This window comes from Caloenas nicobarica, chromosome 10 (genome assembly GCF_036013445.1).
Source record: "Caloenas nicobarica isolate bCalNic1 chromosome 10, bCalNic1.hap1, whole genome shotgun sequence".
Taxonomy (NCBI): domain Eukaryota; kingdom Metazoa; phylum Chordata; class Aves; order Columbiformes; family Columbidae; genus Caloenas; species Caloenas nicobarica.
In genome coordinates, this window is record NC_088254.1 from 23,437,935 (window position 1) to 23,457,280 (window position 19,346).

A 19,346-nucleotide genomic window follows, 5' to 3' on the forward strand; every position below is an offset into this window, starting at 1 on the left:
TGATTGCGGGGTGGCAATAAACCGTGGCAGATGTTTTGGTAACCCCCTCTCCTCCTTTCACCCTCCCTCTCCCCCCTGCCCACTAAGGACAGGCGGTTGGGAGGGAGGGAAGGACGGAGAGAAGAGAGTTGGAAAAATTAAAAATGTTTTACTGATGCTACTAATAAAAATAGAGAAAATAACACAAAATATGCAAAACCAACGTCGAAAGTCCCGGCAGCTGCTCCGGCAGGTGTGGGGCCGGCGCCCGCCGTCCCGGGCTGGACTCCGCGGCCAACCGGAGCTGGATCCAGTCTGTCACTGGGCCCCAGTCCGCAGGGACGGCTCGCAAGGTCCCCTCCAATGTCGGCCACGGGGAAAAGGAGCGAGATCCTCGGGATCCCCCACTTTTATGTGAAGTATGACGTGAATGGGATGGAATACTTAGTTGGTCGTTTTTTGGTCACCTGTTTCAGTTCACTGCTCTCACGGGACGTGCGTCCATCCTTATCAATGACCTCGCATTCCGTTGCTATGTCTACCAAAACATCTATTTAGCTTTCAGAAAAATGCCGTTAGTAAGGAGACTTTAGCTGACTAAAAGAGAAACTTGTTTTTAACAGAGCCAGGACAATGCCCCATCCCTGGAGACATCCCAGGCCAGGCTGGACGGGGCTCTGAGCAGCCTGAGCTGGTGCAGATGTCCCTGCTCACAGTATCATTGTGGTTAGAAGAGACCCTCAGGATCATGGAGTCCACCCGTTCCCCCAGCCCCGGCACTGCCCCATGTCCTGAGAACCTCATGTCCGTCTGTCCAACCCCTCCAGGGATGGTGACTCCAGCACTGCCCTGGGCAGCCTGTTCCAACGCCCCACAGCCCATTGCAGGAAGAATTTTTTCCTAATAGCCAGTGTAAACCTCTCCTGGCTCAACTTGAGGCCATTTCCTCTCGTCCTATCAGTTGCTTCTTGGGAGACCAACCCCCCCCAGCTCCAAGCTCCTTTCGGGCAGTTCAGAGATCAGAAGGTCCCTCAGCTCCTGTTCTCCAGGCTGAACCCCCAGCTCCCTCAACCACTCCTCATAACACTTGTGCTCTCATGGCAGGGGTTGGACTAGATGAGCTTTGAAGGTCCCTTCCAACCCAAACCATTCTGTGATTCTAAGACAGGTCATAAAATACACCAGACCAGCCATCCTGGCCTTGTTGCTCGGGAGCTGCTGCTGAAATCCCCTGCTCCAGTCAAGCAAGAGAATGGTTTGTCCTGGCCGGGTGCTGCCACGAACGTGCATGTACAAACAGGTGTCTCTAAACCCTCTGCCAAACATACCCGAGTTACCTTGTGCAAGGCAGGAAAGGGGCAGCCGAGCACACCTCAAATGCCCTTCACTGCATCTGTGACAAGATCACGGTTAAAAAAATTAATAACCAAAGAAAGCCCTGGGGTAGGTCTTGGCGCTCCCAGAGGCTCTCCAGCCCCAGTACCTGGAGAATAAAGCTTGAAGCTTAAAAACATTAACTATATATCAGGCGAGCATGGCAAAATATTCACAGACTCAGCAGTGTTGGGTTAACGGCTGGACTTGATGATCTCAAAGGTTCTTTCCAAGCAAAATGGTTCCAGGATTCTCAGACTTACCTTTCCGAAAGCAGCTCAGCCGTGGAGCTCTGCGAGAGCCGGGAGAGGAGCAGGGGCAGCTCCAGGAGCCGTGTCCGCGGGTGCCACCTGTCCCCGAGGGAGCTGTAACACAGGCTTAGGGATTATTGTCGCTGAAGTAGCAGAGTTGCTAGAAACAGACATAATTCTATGTGTTTATAGCACAAAGGTCCAAATACATGGTTTTTAAACTCGTAAGTTTATTTAATTCAAGTTTTTGTACTTGACAAATGTACAAGTGTCAGAAGGTTTAGCAAAAGAAATAAAAAAAATAATAAACAATTACATCTTCAGGGCTTGCTCTATACAGTATTCACATGTTGCTAGTTACAGTATTGAATAGGAAGGCTGAAGGAACTGTCTGGCTTTAGGTTTCGGCGGTGCCAGGATCCCCAGCCTGCCCGCAGCGCCCGGTGCGGCCGCGACGCTGAGCGGTGCTGAGCCCGAGCCAGACCCGGCTGGAGCCTTCAAGCCGAACGGCCTCCTGGTCCTTCTGTACTTGCTGTAACCCCTGCAAAATTCAGAGAGAACGTGCCCAGGTCAGGCATCTGCTTTACTGCCACATTCCCTACACCCATGGTCTGCTGACATATACACCTCCGTTAGATTTTCTACAAGGCTATGCTTTCATTTTTAAAAAGTTGGGGTTTTTTAATGCACACGGCTGCAAAAATACCTTTGAAATCGATGTAAATCGAGTGTAGCTGTTGCTCTGGCATTTGCCTAAGGGCAAGAAGCAGCTGAAACAGGGACAGAGAATGCTGAACACACCTGAATCCTATTAATCCAATTAGAGAATCAACATTAAGTGACACTTCAGGGTCAACAGCATTTAATGACTAATATTTTAGTAGATGGGAAGGTAAAAAGGGTGGGAGTAAACCCTGCTGAGCTGGGAACTGCTATTTGCTACAAAAACTGAGGAAAAACAGGGCAGAGAAGGGCAGTCAATGGCAGAAGCAGTGAGTTTGAATAAGGCAGGTGATATTTTCTCTTTGCTGATTAACGCAGCATTACAGCAGTGAAATGTGAGTGGCTAATACACTGATAAAACCTAAGAGTCTTTAAAATTCAGGCCTGACTCTTCAGGCGGGGATTTCACAGCATGTTTTGGAGAGCACATTAGTGCTGATCAGAGCTACTCTTCCAAATGGCCTGAGCTCCTCCCGGCTGAAAGATAATGCAATTTCCGTGACACTTAGAGACTGAATAAAACCTCATTCAAATAATTATCTCAGAAATGCAACACACAGGCTGTCTGCATAGCTGTCCTTTTGTACGTCCTCTTCTCCATCTCATATTCCAACGAGGTCAGTCTCTAGGCTGAGGGGTTAAATAACCCAACCACACCACAGGGAACTTCAATTTACTCCCTTTTTGTGCAAGGCAAGCTACAAGCACAGCAAACCTTTAAAGGCACAACTATAAAACCCAAATCAGAACTTATCACTCAAGTTTTCTAATGTCACCTCCTCTGTTTTTAAAGAGGGTTTGGGGAGGGCAGAATTTCTCCAACCATTTCTCTTTGTTGGTTCTCTCTCAGTGCCGGTTAACCAACGTGTTTTAAAGCATAGATCTTCAGCACAATCTGCTACTACTGGAGTTACCAGACTGACAACTCCAGGAGCTGCTAAAATAAGGGCATCGACTCAAAGTTCAAGGCTCTTTTGTCCCCCTGTGACAGTTTGGTGGTGGATCTGCCCTGGAAGCTCAAGACCAACCAGACTCCTGGATCCAAAAAGGATCCAAACTAGGAGCTGAAGTTCAAGTATTCCATCAAATCTTAGAAGTTTCAAGCCATCTTTATGTTTCCAAGCACAGAATCCAGTCAGCCTGCTAATAACGGTTACGGCAGGACACCGAAATTCAGTGTCACTGCTCAGCTTGCGTCAGTCGAGCATGAGAAACAAAGGACAAGTGGTAAATAACCTTCCTCACCAGGAGCATTTTAAATAGAAATTGCTAGAAAACCAAAGTTGTTAGCAGGTACTTGAAGAATGGCACTAAAATTATCCAAGCCCGCACTCACTCAGGAAAACGCAGCAGGGTAACAGCGCAGTTCTGGGATCATCGCCGTGCTGCTTTGCGCTAATTACCAGTGACCACAACGTACCCTTTGGGGTGAAACTGCTGGCTGCCACCGTGACTTGTCTTCTTCCTCTTCGATTCTCTGAAGTTGGGCGGCCTTTTCCTTTTCCTTCTTTGGTTTGCATTATTGCAAAAATAGCTCGAGGTTGTACCTACATCTTCTGCTTCTTCATCGCTCTCAGGTGTGCCGGTGCTGCCCGTCGCTGTGTCCGCGCTTTGGCAGGCGGCGTCTTCTACAGAGAGACAGTGAGTTAATACAATTAAATACAGACACTGCCTTGACTGTCCCCGCACTGCCGTGTTTCGTAGGCTGCTGTACAGCCAGGACCGCAGCCAGGTTTGGTTTGTCTCACGACACAAAAGAATACCAGCCTGTCGTATTTTCCCTAGCTTGGCTTCTTGTCTAAACTCTTTCGGTAACACTGGGCTTTCTGCCTTTATACTCTCTTCCCCACATCAGCTCGCAAGAATTAGGGAATATAGCAGCAACACTCCAGTCAAATATGGCACTTGTTCTTAAAACCAGCGTCAGGAGATGCTGAAGGGCTCGGGCAGCTGAGAGCTCCTTCTCCAACAGTTGCGATCAAGAGGGACGTGATTCTTTGCACAGGCAGGAGAATAAAATACTTAAAAATCAGGTTTGTAGACATGCATTATTCACATTGCAGTGTATGAAAGCACAGCCTCCTTAAATGTAAACACGAATCGCTTTAAAATCACAGGCCCCAATGTCTAATTTGATAGCCAAGCTGTATCAAATAGTCCAGTTACAACACAGGCCACACACTGCACTCAGGTGGCGTTACCAGATTTGCTGGTCTGAGGGCTCCGTTCTCCACCCAGCCGAACTCTGTGTTTAGGGCTAGAGCTGCACAAAGGCTCTGTGAAACACCGAGAGCCTGTACACCCAGCCTGGAAAGTTCTTCACATTCGAGCGAGGGCTCTTCAGCGAAGACCTGGCCTTGCTGACCTCAATTACCATGAAAAATAGCAGGTGGTCATTATTGATCATCTGCCAGGCCACATTACCTCGTACACAGTACATGCAAGTGTAGAAATATGCAGGAGGTGCCACACCTTTAACCTTAAGGTCAGAATTCTAATTATAACTGAGCATATTACATAAATCCCAATAACTAACAGGTTAGGATAGAGCAGTCTGCTTAGTTCTCATTTTTCAGTCTCTCAGAGAGATGCTGAATTTAATTAACGATAAGATAGCAAAGACCTTTGTATGTTCTGAAAATGTGCAATTGCTCCCTTTTGTAATTACTGAACTGCAAAAATTAGTTATTTTTACTTAAAACAAGGTAACTTTTGGATGAAACTTCTGATAGAGGAGGAGAAAAGAGTATTAAAGAACATATTTAGGTACAAAGTATACTGAACCTGGGAGGGTCCATTCAGAGTACTTCTCCATCACTTTAATTATTTCTGCGCCATATTTTTCCAGTTTGTCTTCCGTGACACCATCAATCTGCAGTAAAACCTCCGCATCAGATGACAAGGTTTCTGTAATGTAACAAAGTACCGATCAGACACCTCAAACAAACAAACTTTTTCTAAGAGAGATCAGGGCAGAATCTTCTGGAGGAAATTAATTCCTTTTAGTGCGACACTACGTGTTTAAGCCCTTGAGGTAACAAAAACCTGACACTACCTGCTATTTTCTTCAGAGTTGAAGTACTGAAAATATTGAAGTAATGCACATCGAAGACTTTCCCAAGCGTTTTGCACGTGTCTGTAAGTTCCCCGAGGCACTTTTTAACCATCTCTTCCCGCTGTGACATCTTCGCCACAGAAGCTCTTTGTTTTCTGATGGTGCTGGCACTTTCTGTTTCGTGGAACTCCACCTGTTAAGATGAGCAACCAATAATTCCTGCCCAGGGAGTCACTGCAGAGCCAGCAGCAAAAACCGATGGGTAACACAGGAAAACAAAGTATTCTTTGATGGACCAAAAAAGCTATTTGCCCTGCATACACCTTTTAAATATTTTTTTTTTTTCCACAGGCTACTCAACTGCCCATAAGTTTCTTCTCTAAAGAACTAGCAGAGTATACACAACACGGAAAAAACCCCAGGAGCCCAGTTCACAGCTGGCTTTGGAGGGAGGTCAGTAGGTCTAATGCTGAGGGCTCCGCTCTTCTCCACGCAGCACTAACGCAGGAGACGTTGCCTCCAGCAGCTCTGGGACAGGTTCCATGACCTCCTCGAAGTGCATTTTCCATCAGAGCTCACTGATGACTAGAATAAAATGAGCAGAAAATGCGGGAGAAGGTGGCGCTGGTCCTTCTGTTCTTAACCAGCTTCTCCTGTCTTGGTTATAACTTTCCCTTTTGACAAGCTGGAATCAGATGGATGGGGGAAGAGAGAGATTTAATCCTCTCCAATCCTCTCAAACTCACCTTTTGCCTCACAACATTATTTTTCCAATACTGGACTAGAAATCCTGCTGCTTGGATCCTGTTCCCTGCACCTCCTAAAGATTAGTTCCTGTACTTCAGCTGGTAGGAAACCTACATTTAAATTCTCCTGGGGGATATGTTACATAAAAACTATAACACATTCCTGAAAACAGTATGTTGGAGAAAAAAAAAATAAATTGTGACACACCTGTAGTGAGCCGTTGAGCACAGCCGGAGCTTTCTCCCCTAGAACCACGTACGCCACAGCTTGGTCATTAGCTGTGATATACAAATCTTCATCCAGAATCTTGTCCAAGACCAGTTTTCTAAACAGCCTTTCAACATTGTGCCTCGAGTAGGCAGCTCCCTTCCCAAATATCCCAGACTGAATCTTGGCGCTCTTTGTACCTGTGCAACAGAAATCACAGGATTAGCTGACATAGGTATGTATTTACAGACCGGGGAGGGATTCCCAAGGGTATTCCATGGTCTATGCACATTAAAAAATGCATTTTAGCAGCAGAAACTCCAAACACCACCAGAAAACTAATAGCATCACTATAGCAACCTGAAGCACATTAAAGCTTTAGTCTCATTTATTTTGGATCATTTACTACCCAGAGATTCCTGGGAAGAACAAATTCACAAAATATATCTGCTTTTAAACCACCGCTGGTGTTGCGCAGACCTCCTGAAACTCGGTCAGGAGCTGGTGCACCAAGTGTGGTCTCTGAAGAACAGCACTTACCTAAGAAAATGTCCACCATCATATTCAGGGTGTATCTCCCAGAACCTGTATTTCTCTTTGCGTTTATTCGTCCCATCTGTCCACAATGCTCTTGCACAAATCTTATAATGCTCTTCACTTCATCTGTTACATTTCTTGATTTGTAATCCTATTAAAATAGACTTGATTAGGAAACAACGTTATGCGGTTCTGTGCTAATGCAAGTTGTTACTGCATGAAAACCACCTTGGTTTTCATTATTGAGCTTTTTCCAGTCATGAATTAATTTTGTTCCAAATGCAGAAATAGCGATTTTCTAGTTCGTACACCTACAGTGCTACGATATAGTCACAGGAATTCAGGATTTGACAATACTCTGAAAAATGCGACAATCCATACCAGCTGATCGCACACAATCTCTAGTGTGTGAATTCCAGAGAGCGAGCGGCAAGATTGCTGCGTGAACACGGGCAACGAGGTCAGTCCTGGGGAAAGCGTTCCCCTCATTTCTCTGCTGCCACGCACCAGAACTTACGCTTCCATTTGCCTTCCCAAATGTCACGTAACCACTTTTTAATGCAGCTAAAATCAGCTTAAAAACACTATAAATAAGGGGTGTGATTTTTACCTTCTTTCTACTGCAGTTATCGCAAATTACTTCTGGGTGATCTTTACAGAAGTTGGGATTAAAATTAGTTTCCCCAAAGTAGGCCAAAAGCTGAATTCTCCGGCAGTCGACTACGTTCTCGCAGTAATGAACCATACTGTACAGGTTGTTAAAGTGGGTCTGTCGCGTGTGACTGTTTCCATCTTTCTCCACTGAAATGCAAGAAATTCAATTGTATTTGTTACATCTGCACTTCTGCATTTTTATATATGATCAGATAGGCAAAACACAATATTCCTTTTTGCTTAAAAAAGGACGAGCAGGTTAGTACAGACCTAGCCTAGGACAGATTTTACCTCTAAAGTTTTAAAGACTGAAGAAGGAAAGAAGACTAGAGTGACATGAGTCAGGAGAGGGATACATATGAAGGAAAACGTTTTTGACTAAAATTAAGTCCAAGTGACAAAAATCTCTCATTACAGCAACCCCTCCAGGTAAAGATGCAGTTTCCCTTTGCAGTCCCACACGATGGGGTGTTTCAAAGAGATGGACTTCAAAATTGGGTCCAACTTTTTGCAACGCCCTGTACCGAATGAGAAAACAACAGAGTCCAGATGAAAAGGAGACCAGTGACCAAGTGACTCCGTCAATCCGTGTCTCCTGTAGCTTCCACGTCACACTTTGTGGATTGATTACAATGAGTGCAAGCTCGTTCCTGAAAGCATCAAATCTGCCTGGTTTAGATAAGAAAAGCAGGGGAGCCTAAGTCAAGTTCCAAACACAGAATTATCAGGTTAGGGCAATACTTTGGCTTTACTGCCTCTGAAGGAGTTTTGAAATTTTCAGCTATTACCATGAGGAAAACCAAAAAGAAGCGGGACGGGCACTCACTGAGGATGAGCCTCCTGAGGCGGGTGACGTCGCTGTAGCTGTAGAAGAGCAGGCAGTGGGACATCTCCCCGTCCCGCCCGGCCCTGCCCGACTCCTGGTAGTAACCTTCCAGGGATTTGGGAAGAGACGCGTGGATCACGTAGCGGACGTCAGGTTTATCGATTCCCATTCCAAAGGCGATGGTTGCACATATAACCTAGGAAGGAAAAACCAATTTGTTACACAGAGTTACGGAAGTTATTCATGCAGCACCATGCACTGAAAACAGACGGGCAATCAGGATTACGAGACTGTGCAGAACCAAGAATTCCAGCTGTAACTCCGCAAGACGAGTACACCACAGCGAAGCCACCTCTCCTTTCAGAAGAGCTACTCCAGACAAAGGGAAAACTCCAAATTTGAGTCTCAACACACAATTCAGCCACGTGCCCAGAGCTGTGTCAGAGCCTGGTACTGCTCAGCTCTCTCCTGGAGCGTCGTCCCTCAGTGCAGCGCTGCCAAGGTGTAAAACTCCCAACAAACAGGCTGCTAACGTGTTTTGGCAGATCTGTTCGGATCAATTATTTAATACTGTGTCCAATTTGGCAATGACATTACACAACTTTGCTTCCATTTCCTAGGCCAAGAGGGATAAAAGTGCTTCAAGTCCTATGCGCTTTTTGCCCCGGTTGCTTTCCTTCACCTGGCACCCTTCCTGATTAATCCACTTCTTCTGCACCAGGTCTCTGTTGGAGTCGGGCAGGCCAGCGTGGTAGGCGAGAGCGGCCAGGCCCTCCTTCTGCAGAATGGCCGCTGTCGTGTCACATTCATGGCGGGAAAGGCAATAAATTATTCCAGAGTCATCTGCAAATATATAAAAGAAGATTTGTGTTACAATACAGCTTTATTCCCTTTCACTTGCTTAACAGTCACACCTGTCAAGTAAATATATTTATTGGCTGGTAAGTGTAATGCAATAACTGCTTCACAATAAAGTAATTTTATTACTATCAGTGTTTTTGCTAGTTTTGCCTCACCCAATTTCCTGGGTTTTTGGTGAGGTGGAATTAAGAAAAGTTTTCCTGCTCAGTACTGTGCAATCTTAGGATTTCAAATACATGAGTCAAGTAGTACACAACACAAGAGCTGGATCAATAATATAATTTTGCCTCCAACTTGTTGTTCTTGCAAATATATTAGTTGCTTACAGAAAGGCACAAGTCTAGGGTTTTTACAGCGTTGTAAGAGCTTTTCCTGCCTTAAAAAGTAGCTCACAAAAACACCGGCAAGCACGCGGTGCTGCTCAGTACTCACGGGGATGGTATTTTTTAATCCATTCCAAGCAATCTGTTGCCACCTTCTTTGGCTTCTTGGGTAATACATCATATTTCAAGTTCTGCCTGTTGAAGCTCATTGTAAACCTGAAACACGACAGTTCATGGGGCTCGTCAGCTTTGTGGTGCAGGAATCCTCTCAACACATACTGACTGGAACGGCCCAGACTCAACCGACTCCTACTTGTTCTGCATCATCTGCAAAGGAATTCTTGTCTCACTGTGCCCACATCGCCCATACTTTGGGTCTAAAATTCCTGCCTTTTTCCTGTGGCTGTGAAAAAAACGATGCTCCATGCACTACGTAGAAGGAAGAAATGCCCACAACCCAAACGTGCACACGGCCACTGCCTTGTCTTCATTTTCCTTTTGAATACCTGCAGCCACATTCGACTGATCACATTTGCAAAACAGAGCGTCACCTCCCTCCCTCTACCCTAAAATACATCTCTAAAAGAAGAAATTCAACAAAACAGAATGCTTTGTTTCTTCGTCATGTACAAAGAAAACACTACAATACAATCCAGGCCAAATGATAACCTCATTATCTGTGTTACTGCCAATGCTAATTAAAAAACACTTCCAGCTTTTGCAGTTTTCCAGCATTCTCATAAAAATCACCCTCAAATACAACTTGCACATTTTGTCAATCATATTTTTCAATTTTCAATTAAATGCCTTCCTTAATCATGCACGGAAGAGTTTGGCAAGTTTTTTTTCCTTCTTGCTTTAATCTTTTGTGTATAACTCACGTGAAATGAGAATGTCTGCACGGAATTTAATCAGATACAACTACATCAGTATTTCAGACAGATCTGCAATGCTCTGCTTGCATTACTAAGTCTTCCACTCGAAATTTTTGTGGGACAAACCAATTGTTCAGGGAACTGCTGAGCAACTTACACTTGTGGTTTCAGCATCTCGAGCTGATTCTGAATGTCCCTCTGCACGCGGGGGTTGGCGGTGGCGGTCAGAGCCATCATGGGAACAGAGCGGAACTTCCTGCGCAGCATATTCAGCCGTTTGTAGTCTTGCCGAAAATCGTGACCCCACTAGTTCAGAAGCAAAATTCAGGGATAAGTGAGTAAGGTGCCCCGACGAAGGCTTTTGGCGCCCTGAACAAACGGAGGGAGGCTCTCACCTGGCTGACGCAGTGGGCCTCGTCGATCACAAAGCGCGCCAGGAGCCGCCTGTCGTAGAGGTTTTCCAGGGCTGACATGAGCCGGCTGCTGGCGCAGACCTGGGTACACACACACACCCCCGCGGTTAGAAACCAAACACGGCAAAGGGTCACTCTGCCCGACCCGGAGCACAAACAACGGCGCTGTGCGGGAACGTTAGCCTCGGCTGCACAGGCAGAGATGGAAGGCCAAAGAAACGGCAATGAATTTTGCTTTAATTGACAGCACGGCAGCTGGTGTGGGGTTACTGCGGGGTTCGAGGATCTTCTCTCCATTGGTCCTACGGTCTGAGCAAATTTAAATGATTTCTGTCACAAAGGACAGGGAGAGACGATGTTGGAGAAAGAAATGTAATCCCACACTAAACCACCCCCTCGTACAAAGCTCTCATGGAATAACCTCTTTGTTAACAGAAGGATATTGTTAAGTACAAGAAAATCTTTGACAACTATGTATTACCTTGACGGTTACGCATTTTTTCCCTGTATTATCCCTTCCATAGTAGTCTGGATTCTAACAGCTACTTGTCAGCAATTAGCCACTAACATGTACTAAGATATATTGAAATGAACAGGCATGGGGGTTTTAAGAATTTAGATTGTATAGACACACTCAGTTCTCATTCTCGGTTAATTACTGATTGAAATTATTTACATCTGTAGAGTCTTACTGAGTTACCTAAAAAATGTTGAACAGTTTTTTTCCCCCAGAAGCCTACTCTACATTCAGTGGTTCATAGTGATCCTCCTCTTGTTGCCTCCATGATTTTACAATTCAAAATAAATACAAACCTTCTCAGGGGTAACATACAGAAGCTTTATTACAGGATCTTTTTTTGACAATTGCATATATATTTTTGAAGCATCAGCATCTGTTCTGTCACCAGTCAGATATGTTGCAGCAATCTATATTAAAAAAAACATATTACGTTTTAATACGTGCAAAACAGAAGAATGTCCGAATACAGACTTACATCTAGTCATAAACACAATAAAAAAGTTTGTGCATTTACCATCCTCAGCAAACGGAACATTTTTAGTGGTGCTCTGTGTAGTTAGAGGCAGCATTCAAACGCACATCATACTGTAAACACCACGGAATTTTTCTAATGATAAAACCAAAAGACTATGAGGCAAATTCTATTCTTCTGCTCCCAATTCTAGCAGCAGACCAAGAGCTGACTGCAGGGATTTATCTACTTTCTCTGAACTCTTTCCCATGAAGACAAGAGATGTGATGTTTGCTTATAGCTCAATGTGCTGTAAGTTTGAGACTGAATTCAGAAATCTTAGGAAACAAAGTTTATAGGAACAGGAAAACATGGTAACACAGAACAGCATCGCGTCAGAGAGACTGAACACAACTTGGACCAGCAATTTATTATTAAATTTGAAAGTATAACTTACTATTCGTGCTGCACAGTAACAATGGAACTGGATCCTAAGGACTGCCAAGATGTTCTAGTTTATCTAATTCAGTTCTTCCCAGACAACTTTGGGTGCCCTAGACAGTTTCTGTCTCACCAGTTTTTCCAGTTTATATTTGAGAGACGTAAGACTTACTTTAAAATTTCAGATTTCTAATTCACTTCTCTGCAGTTAAACTAAATAAAGCGAGCTGTGTGAACTTACATCCAAAGTCTTCAGCTTCTGAACCTGATCTATGATCAGCGACCTCAGCGGAGAGATGACGATGGTGACTCCGGCAGAGACACACGCCGGTAACTGGTAGCACAAGCTCTTCCCCCCGCCTGCCAGAGGAAACAGAACACAACGAATGTCAGAAACGGAGACTGTGCGGAGATGGAGCGCAAGGGAGGAGACCTATTTCTTACTTCCCCTTTTACAGCACTTTCAGAAACACTGAACTGTTACCTGCCTTTCACCTGATATCTGTAGGATGAGTGAAATATTATATGAAATATTATGGATGGCAGAAATTCAGTTACTGCAGTCAAAATACCACAGTGCACACCAAATTCCAGAAATCCTGCAGCCCTGGAACTCAAGCAGCACTAGTTATCGCCACCCCCCAAAGGCACAGAGCAAAGCTTGGCACGGGCCCTGCAAATGGAGCTTTGGGTCCGTGGAGCGTGTGCCGGGCTCGGAGCGGCAGCTGCCGCGGTTGGACACGTACCCGTGGGCATCAAGATGAAACAGTCCTCGCCCAGCAGCGCCGCGTTGATGGCCTCCAGCTGATTTGTCCGGAAACAGTGCAAACCAAACTTTTTGTGAAACGTATTCATCATTTCTTCAGAATGGGGAAACTTCATCCCCCTGAACCGTTCCAGCGCGGGGTTGTTCACTGGCCGATCTGGCAGACAAAGCGAACGCGCGGACAGTCGGTTACAGCATCACGCTGCGCTGTCCCTCTGGCCACACAGAACTGCTCCAGCACAACAGGCGGCTCAGCACCACCTCAACCCTTTCAACCTTTTAAACTCAAATCGTGACTTACTAAAAATAAATTGCATTCATCTAGAATTTAAGACTGGCTAAAGTGTGAATTTTGATTATATGAAAATCTCTGGGAAGAAGCTTCTTGCCCATGTCTGTATAAAATGCACAGTAAGACACCGACAGACTTCATCTCTGCCACGAACAGCTATTAACAGGCTCATTAATCAGCGACAGAGACGCTGATGAAATGGGTTAACATCTTCACCCTTTACCAGCCCTCCTACCGCAACCACAGGTGACCCACCCCATGCCCCAGGGGATTCGCTTTGCTTCAGCAACTGCCCATTGTTGAACTTTTTGCATAAACAGCTAAAACTGTTGCACAGCTTTGAAGCAACAACTGCAGAGTCATTATTTAATTAAAACACAGAAACATTCTAGCTTCCAATTCCAGCAGCACCATCTTCCCAGCAGCCTGTATGGCAAATAAATATTCAAGAAGTTTGGCATCACTTGGAGGAAAAAAAAGGGAAGATGACTTGCAAAGAGAAACCAAAAGAAACTTCCACAGAAACAAAAGATGTGGATGTTAATCTATAGTCAGTTACTTGGCCTTAGGTTCAAAAGTAAATAAAAATTTTAAAAGGGGCAGACAGTAATCCTACTGAGTGTAAGTTACCTGAACTGTTCTTTGTTGCCATCACGAAGCTGGACTTCGGGGCAGCAGCGCTGGATACAGCAGCAGCTTCTTTGACTCTGGACAGGATCTTTGACGACAGCGATTTGGTGGGTGGCCCTTCCCCGATGGGCTGGTACGACGGCACCGACAGCGTTTGAGGTGCCGAAACATTCACCGAGTTCTCCCAGTCCTCATCAAAATCATCGATATCAAAGTAATCGAGGTCAAAGTCGGTGTCGTTTGCAGCCGAGCTGCCTGCGGCGGGGGCGGCAGCGGCAGCTCTGCTCGCAGGACCAGCGCTTCCCTCCCCGGGCTCCTCGCACCGGCTGCTGCCCCAGGACGTCTGGGCCCGAGGGCCGAGGGCAAATCCACCTGTGCCACCGGCCTTGGGAACGGGCAGTGCGGTCGTGCCGGGGCAGCCGAGTTCCTCCACGCTCGGCTTTGAGGCGTGAGACGTATCCAAGGTTTGATTTGTTTTGGTGGAAAAGTTGCTTGGATGAAGCGTCCCGGGCCGAGCGGGTGGGAGGTGTGTGGGCCCGGCTGAGTTTCTGTCGGACTCAAAGCTCAAGCTGGTCCCAGCACACGGGGCAGCGCCGGGCCGGGCAGGGGGGGCCCGCTCCACATGTGCCCTCCCGCTCGTAGGAAAAGTGTCGCTTGTGCTGCTTTTGCTCCAAGTGACGGAACCGGCCAGCAATTTTCTCCTGGGATAGACGGCAAGGGAAGGAAGGAGGAAAAAAATATTTAGTCGCAAGCAATGATTTATCAAGTTCTGCAACACACATGAAACAGTTTTGTCTCTCTCCTATTCCAAACATTAACGTATGGTGGTTCCGTTGTACTCTGTGTCACTACATTTTAAAAACATTCCAAACAAATCTAGGGAAGAGAGATTAAAACTAGAATGCAGTTGAACAGAATAATTACAAAATGACCACATCTACACTGTAGACGTTAAAATAAAATAATTCCTAATAGCAAAGAACTGAGCCAGACAAGGTGGAGCATAAAAAAAATCCCACCTTAGAGGCACAAACCTGAAGTTAAAAAAGTAAAAATATGCTTGGAACAAATTATGTTTTTATGTACTTTCTAAAGAGACTGTCTGACTACAGCAATAAGAGGAAATAGAATAAATTAGTTTTACCAAGAATGTTCAGAAAAAGCACATAGTCACAGTCCAGTAAAAAACCAAACAAAATCCCAAATCTCAACACTTTGTCCACACGTTGTGTCATCGGGTGATGCAGAAACTGAAGCAGCAGCTGCAGCAGCGACAACCAGACCTACAGGTGACACGTTCCTGGGTGTGATGAGGAGCCATAATCACCCCTGAGTGCTAATGAGTCTCCCAGAGGGAACATTAAATTAACACCTGCGGTGACAAGAAGTCAGGGTGACACCTGGCAGGTGGTGCCGTCCCCCGGCTTCCCTGGCCGCGGCTGTGCCTGTTCCCAGGAGCGCAGGACGGGCTGTGCCCGCGGCTGCAGCGAACCCCATCCCTTCTGCCGGCAGACCCGGGGTGCCCACACTGCCAGCAGGATGGGCTGGTTTTTACCTTCGTTCTGCCAGTTATTTGAAGCTTTTTCTGGTGGGATAGGGACACCTGCAGGCAGGAGCACAGGCAGAGAGCTGCGGAACAGAGCGGACCGACAGCGAGCGGACCGACAGCGGAACCCACCTGAGGTCCCTGAGCCGCAGCAGGTCCCTGGCGCAGGACAGCGCCTGCAGCTCCCGCAGCGGGACAGCGTCCAGCAGCCGGCACATCTCCTCCATCACGTCGCGCAGCTGCTGCTCCAAACGCGGCCCCTCGCCTGACAGACACGGGGTGTTTTAGCACACGGCAACGTGGATTGTTATTAGAACATGCAACAAGATGATATAATTCTCCCAAAAGACAGTAAATTGCAATAATGTCCGAATAATCTACTTTCAACATATTTTTTAAAGCCCACTGGCATAAAGGAACTGTTTCTGTGTGCACAAACTCAGCTCATCTATGTACTTGTGCTCTTGCCTCTTAGTTATCCACCAATATATATCTTCCAAACTTTAGCATGGTTCTTTCAAACTTATTTCCAAAAAACGTTCTAGTTTGCATGTTCTGTTTATCTCAAATTACTGCTTCCCAAACACACTAAAACACATTTTATCAAAAAATTACATTGCGATCCTAGTCTAGGAAATTCTGTAGAAAACCCCCCAGAGGTGAAAGTCAACATTTGTCACCTCGTCACCCCCCCTTCCAAATTCCATCCCACCACAAATCGTCGCAGTTTGGAAAATCTATACAGGTGGATAATTAAAAGGCAAGAGCAAAAATACATAGATGAGCTGAGTTCGTGCACACAGAAACAGTTCCTTTATGCCAGCGGACTTTAAAAAATATATTTGAAAGTAAACTATCCAGACCTTTCATTCTGCAAGTGAAACTCGGAAACAGTTCAGCTCAGCAGTGCCCACAGCCATAATCCATGGGAAGCAACCCAAAACCACTGTGCAGCTCCAGCCTAGAGAGATGTGTCCTTGTGCCGTAGCTGATGTGGGCAATGATTTGGTCAACCTGTGGTTTTAACTTCTGAAGAGATCTGTCCCATATCCCGGACAAACCTGGAGTCAGGATCACACAATGCCCCGAGTCTGCACAGTGTGCACACGTCTGGAAATCCTGAACGAGACTCAGCCCCCGCCTCCTCGTCCCCATCAGTCACCGCCAGTTAACGCTCCCAGCTTACACGGGATATACAGGAGAACAAGAAGTTGCCAACCACCCCCAAAAATGTCGACTTTGAGTTGTTTCCTGTACCTGCATCCTCCGCACCAGCATCACTGTCAGCAACAGGCTGCGTTGTGACAACCTTCCCAGGCTGGGACTCTGTGCTGCTGGGTGTGGATCTTCCCCCAGGAGGAGACTCTTTGAAAATATTACTAATATTAAAAGAAGAAGTCATTAAAATACAGATCTCTGTAAATCAATGCAATTCAGTAAGTTTATTTTCTAAAATAACAGCATTTAAAATGAATGTAAAAGATAAATTTCTGAGAACGCAGTTAAAATACAAGTAGCTGAGCAGTTTGTCACTCGTCTCATGTGCCAACATGTAGACACTTGCTTCAGTAATTCTTTTTTTCTCCCGCTACGAAAGGAAAAATAACTCTGTTTTTCTGAAGCAAAAGGCACCTTAAACACTGGCCATAAACCAAAACATATTTCATAAAACATTAACAACAGCTGCCAGCTACTGACCTGCCAAGCAACACACACAAACACTCAATCTGTAACTTTTTAACACCTTTCATGTCTTTTTTCAGTACTTTTAAAAATCATCCTAAAAGACAGACATTTTTATGAAAGACCTCTGCTCTACCTGATGCTTTTCACAGAGGGTGAGCAGGAAGGCGGCTCCTCAGGGGAGGGCGGCACCACGTACAGCTCGTCATCCTCGACCAGCTCGACCTCGTCCAGCTCGACGTCAACACCGTCGCTGTCCCTTCCCAGGGGGCAGCTGCTCCCACCGCCGCTGCTCCCACCGCCGCTCGGCTGCTGCCTCTGGCCACTCTGATCCTCAGCACCTGAAACAGAAGCGTATTCGTATTGTAGGGTAACGCTGTAAACCACTATAAACAAAAATGCAACTGAACAGAGGGAAGAATGACTGGCCAGATGGCAAAACACTTGTTTAATACAGTTTTCACTTCTAAAGGACAAAAAACCCCAATACTGCTCCCTTTTCCGCCTCTATTAACAAATGGACAAAACCCCCACAAACCCTCTTTAAAGTGGAAAAGTTAAACAGCTGGCCTATAGTTACCTTGCCCTGTCAGAAGAGAAAAACTTAGAGGCACATTTTCCTACAAGGTATTTTATAGAAAACTGCTGCTATATTAAATACTGCCTTTGAAAGAGCAAAGACTCATCAACTAGGACAGCCCCTATACTGGAATAAGAGGCTCAATTTACATGTATAGTGTAACCCTAACCCCCACCCCTAACCCTGGGCAGCCTGTTCCAATGCCCCACAGCCCTCTGGGGAAGAAGTTGTTCCAATATCCAACCTCAACCTCCCCTGGCGCAACTTGAGGCCGTTTCCTCTGGTCCTGGCGCTTGTTCCTGGGGAGCAGAGCCCGACCCCCCTGGCTCCAAGCTCCTTTCAGGCAGGTCAGAGATCAGAAGGTCTCCCCTCAGCTCCTGTTCTCCAGCTGAACCCCCAGCTCCCTCAGCCGCTCCCATCACACTTGTGCTCCAGCCCCTCACCAGCTCCGTTCCCTGCTCTCAACTCGCTCCAGCACCTCAAGGCCTTTCCTGTAGCGAGGGCCCAGAACTGCCCCAGGGTTCGCGGTTTGGCCTCCCTGGTGCCCAGCACCGGCCGGTCACTGCCCTGGCCTGCTGCCCACACTGTTCCTGACACGCACCAGGACGCTGTTGGCACCCGTGGCACCCACTGCCTGTCAGACACGAGCATGCAGCTGCCTCCGATTTCTAAACAAATGGAAGCCCTTGCTGTGCAAACACAAGCATGTTTTCTCCCAGCTCACGGGTGCTCTAACAGCACCGTTACCTGGGTGCAGCTCTTCGCCGTCATCGTCCAGGACCAGGTCAGCGGGCGAGTTCTCCCAGTCGCCCCCGCCCGCAGCCCGGTCAGCGCTGCAGGGCGCCGGGTCATCCAGGCAGACCAGGGACTGCTGGGACGGGGGCCGGGGCCCGGGCTCCGGAGAGGCCTCCCCGCGCCCCGGGCCGGTGCCGGGGGAAGCGCCGGGCGGCCGGTCCGGGCGGGGGTTGGCCCCGCGGGGGAGCCCGGCGGGGGACGCAACCGGCAGCCGCCCGAACCTCCGTGCTCCCGACAGGTCGAAGTCACCGATGTCGTCCCATTCGTCCCCCGCGGGGGCGGCGGGAGCAGCCGCAGGCCCGGGCCCGGCTCCCCGGGCAGGGGCCCCGCGCAGCCCCTCGCTCCCGCAGCCCGGCCCGAGGCCCCGCGGGCCGCCCGCCGCCGCGAACGAGCGCTGGCTCTGCGTCCTCCGGGCGGCGGCGGCGGCGGCGGCGGCGGCGGGGCGCGGGCCCAGGGCGGCGTTCACGTCCTTGTCCCGCAGCGCGGGGCCGCGCGCGGCCGGGGAGAGCTTCTTGAACGTGAAGCCCCTGCGGAGAGACGAGCCCCGTCAGCGCCGCGGCCTCCCGCCCCGCCTGCCCCCGCCTGCCCCCGGCACTCACGCGGGCCGCGGCCGCGGCGGCGCCGCTTTCCCGAGGCCGCCGCGGGCCGAGTGGAGCCGCAGCTGCTCCCGCAGGTTGTTCTGCGGCACGGCCGCCATGGCGGGACCGGGCGGGCCGCCCCGCCGCCGGGGGGCGCCCTCCGCGCCGCGGGGCCGCGCTCAGCTGCCGCGCGCCCGGGCCCGCGCCCCCTTCGCATTCGGCGCCAAAACGTCGCCTGC

The 19,346-nt window shown here is 47.8% G+C and overlaps 1 protein-coding gene across 1 annotated transcript; it reads right to left on the bottom strand.

The window, feature by feature from the left end:
- Positions 1 to 1,961: 1,961 nt before the first annotated feature.
- On the bottom strand, positions 1,962 to 19,226 carry BLM (BLM RecQ like helicase). The gene is made up of 21 exons (XM_065642048.1): positions 19,129 to 19,226; positions 18,482 to 19,056; positions 17,291 to 17,495; positions 16,729 to 16,850; positions 15,604 to 15,736; positions 13,926 to 14,626; positions 12,984 to 13,160; positions 12,479 to 12,597; positions 11,639 to 11,752; positions 10,808 to 10,906; positions 10,570 to 10,718; positions 9,647 to 9,753; positions 9,036 to 9,196; positions 8,354 to 8,549; positions 7,484 to 7,674; positions 6,877 to 7,024; positions 6,337 to 6,536; positions 5,383 to 5,575; positions 5,112 to 5,234; positions 3,748 to 3,955; positions 1,962 to 2,145 (listed from the first exon to the last, which is right to left on the bottom strand). The coding sequence occupies exons 1-21, from the start codon at positions 19,224 to 19,226 to the stop codon at positions 1,962 to 1,964; spliced, it is 4,203 nt and encodes a 1,400-aa protein (XP_065498120.1).
- Between the last annotated feature and the right edge of the window lie 120 nt (positions 19,227 to 19,346).

Excerpts from the sequence above, each read along its gene's own strand:
- BLM (XM_065642048.1), bottom strand. The coding sequence starts at position 19,226 with ATGGCGGCCGTGCCGCAGAACAACCTGCGGGAGCAGCTGCGGCTCCAC. Across the intron at positions 6,537-6,876 it reads GATGGTGGACATTTTCTTAG|GTACAAAGAGCGCCAAGATT; the intron begins GTAAGTGCTGTT and ends TCTGTTGCACAG. Across the intron at positions 5,235-5,382 it reads AACTCTGAAGAAAATAGCAG|AAACCTTGTCATCTGATGCG; the intron begins GTAGTGTCAGGT and ends GTTACATTACAG.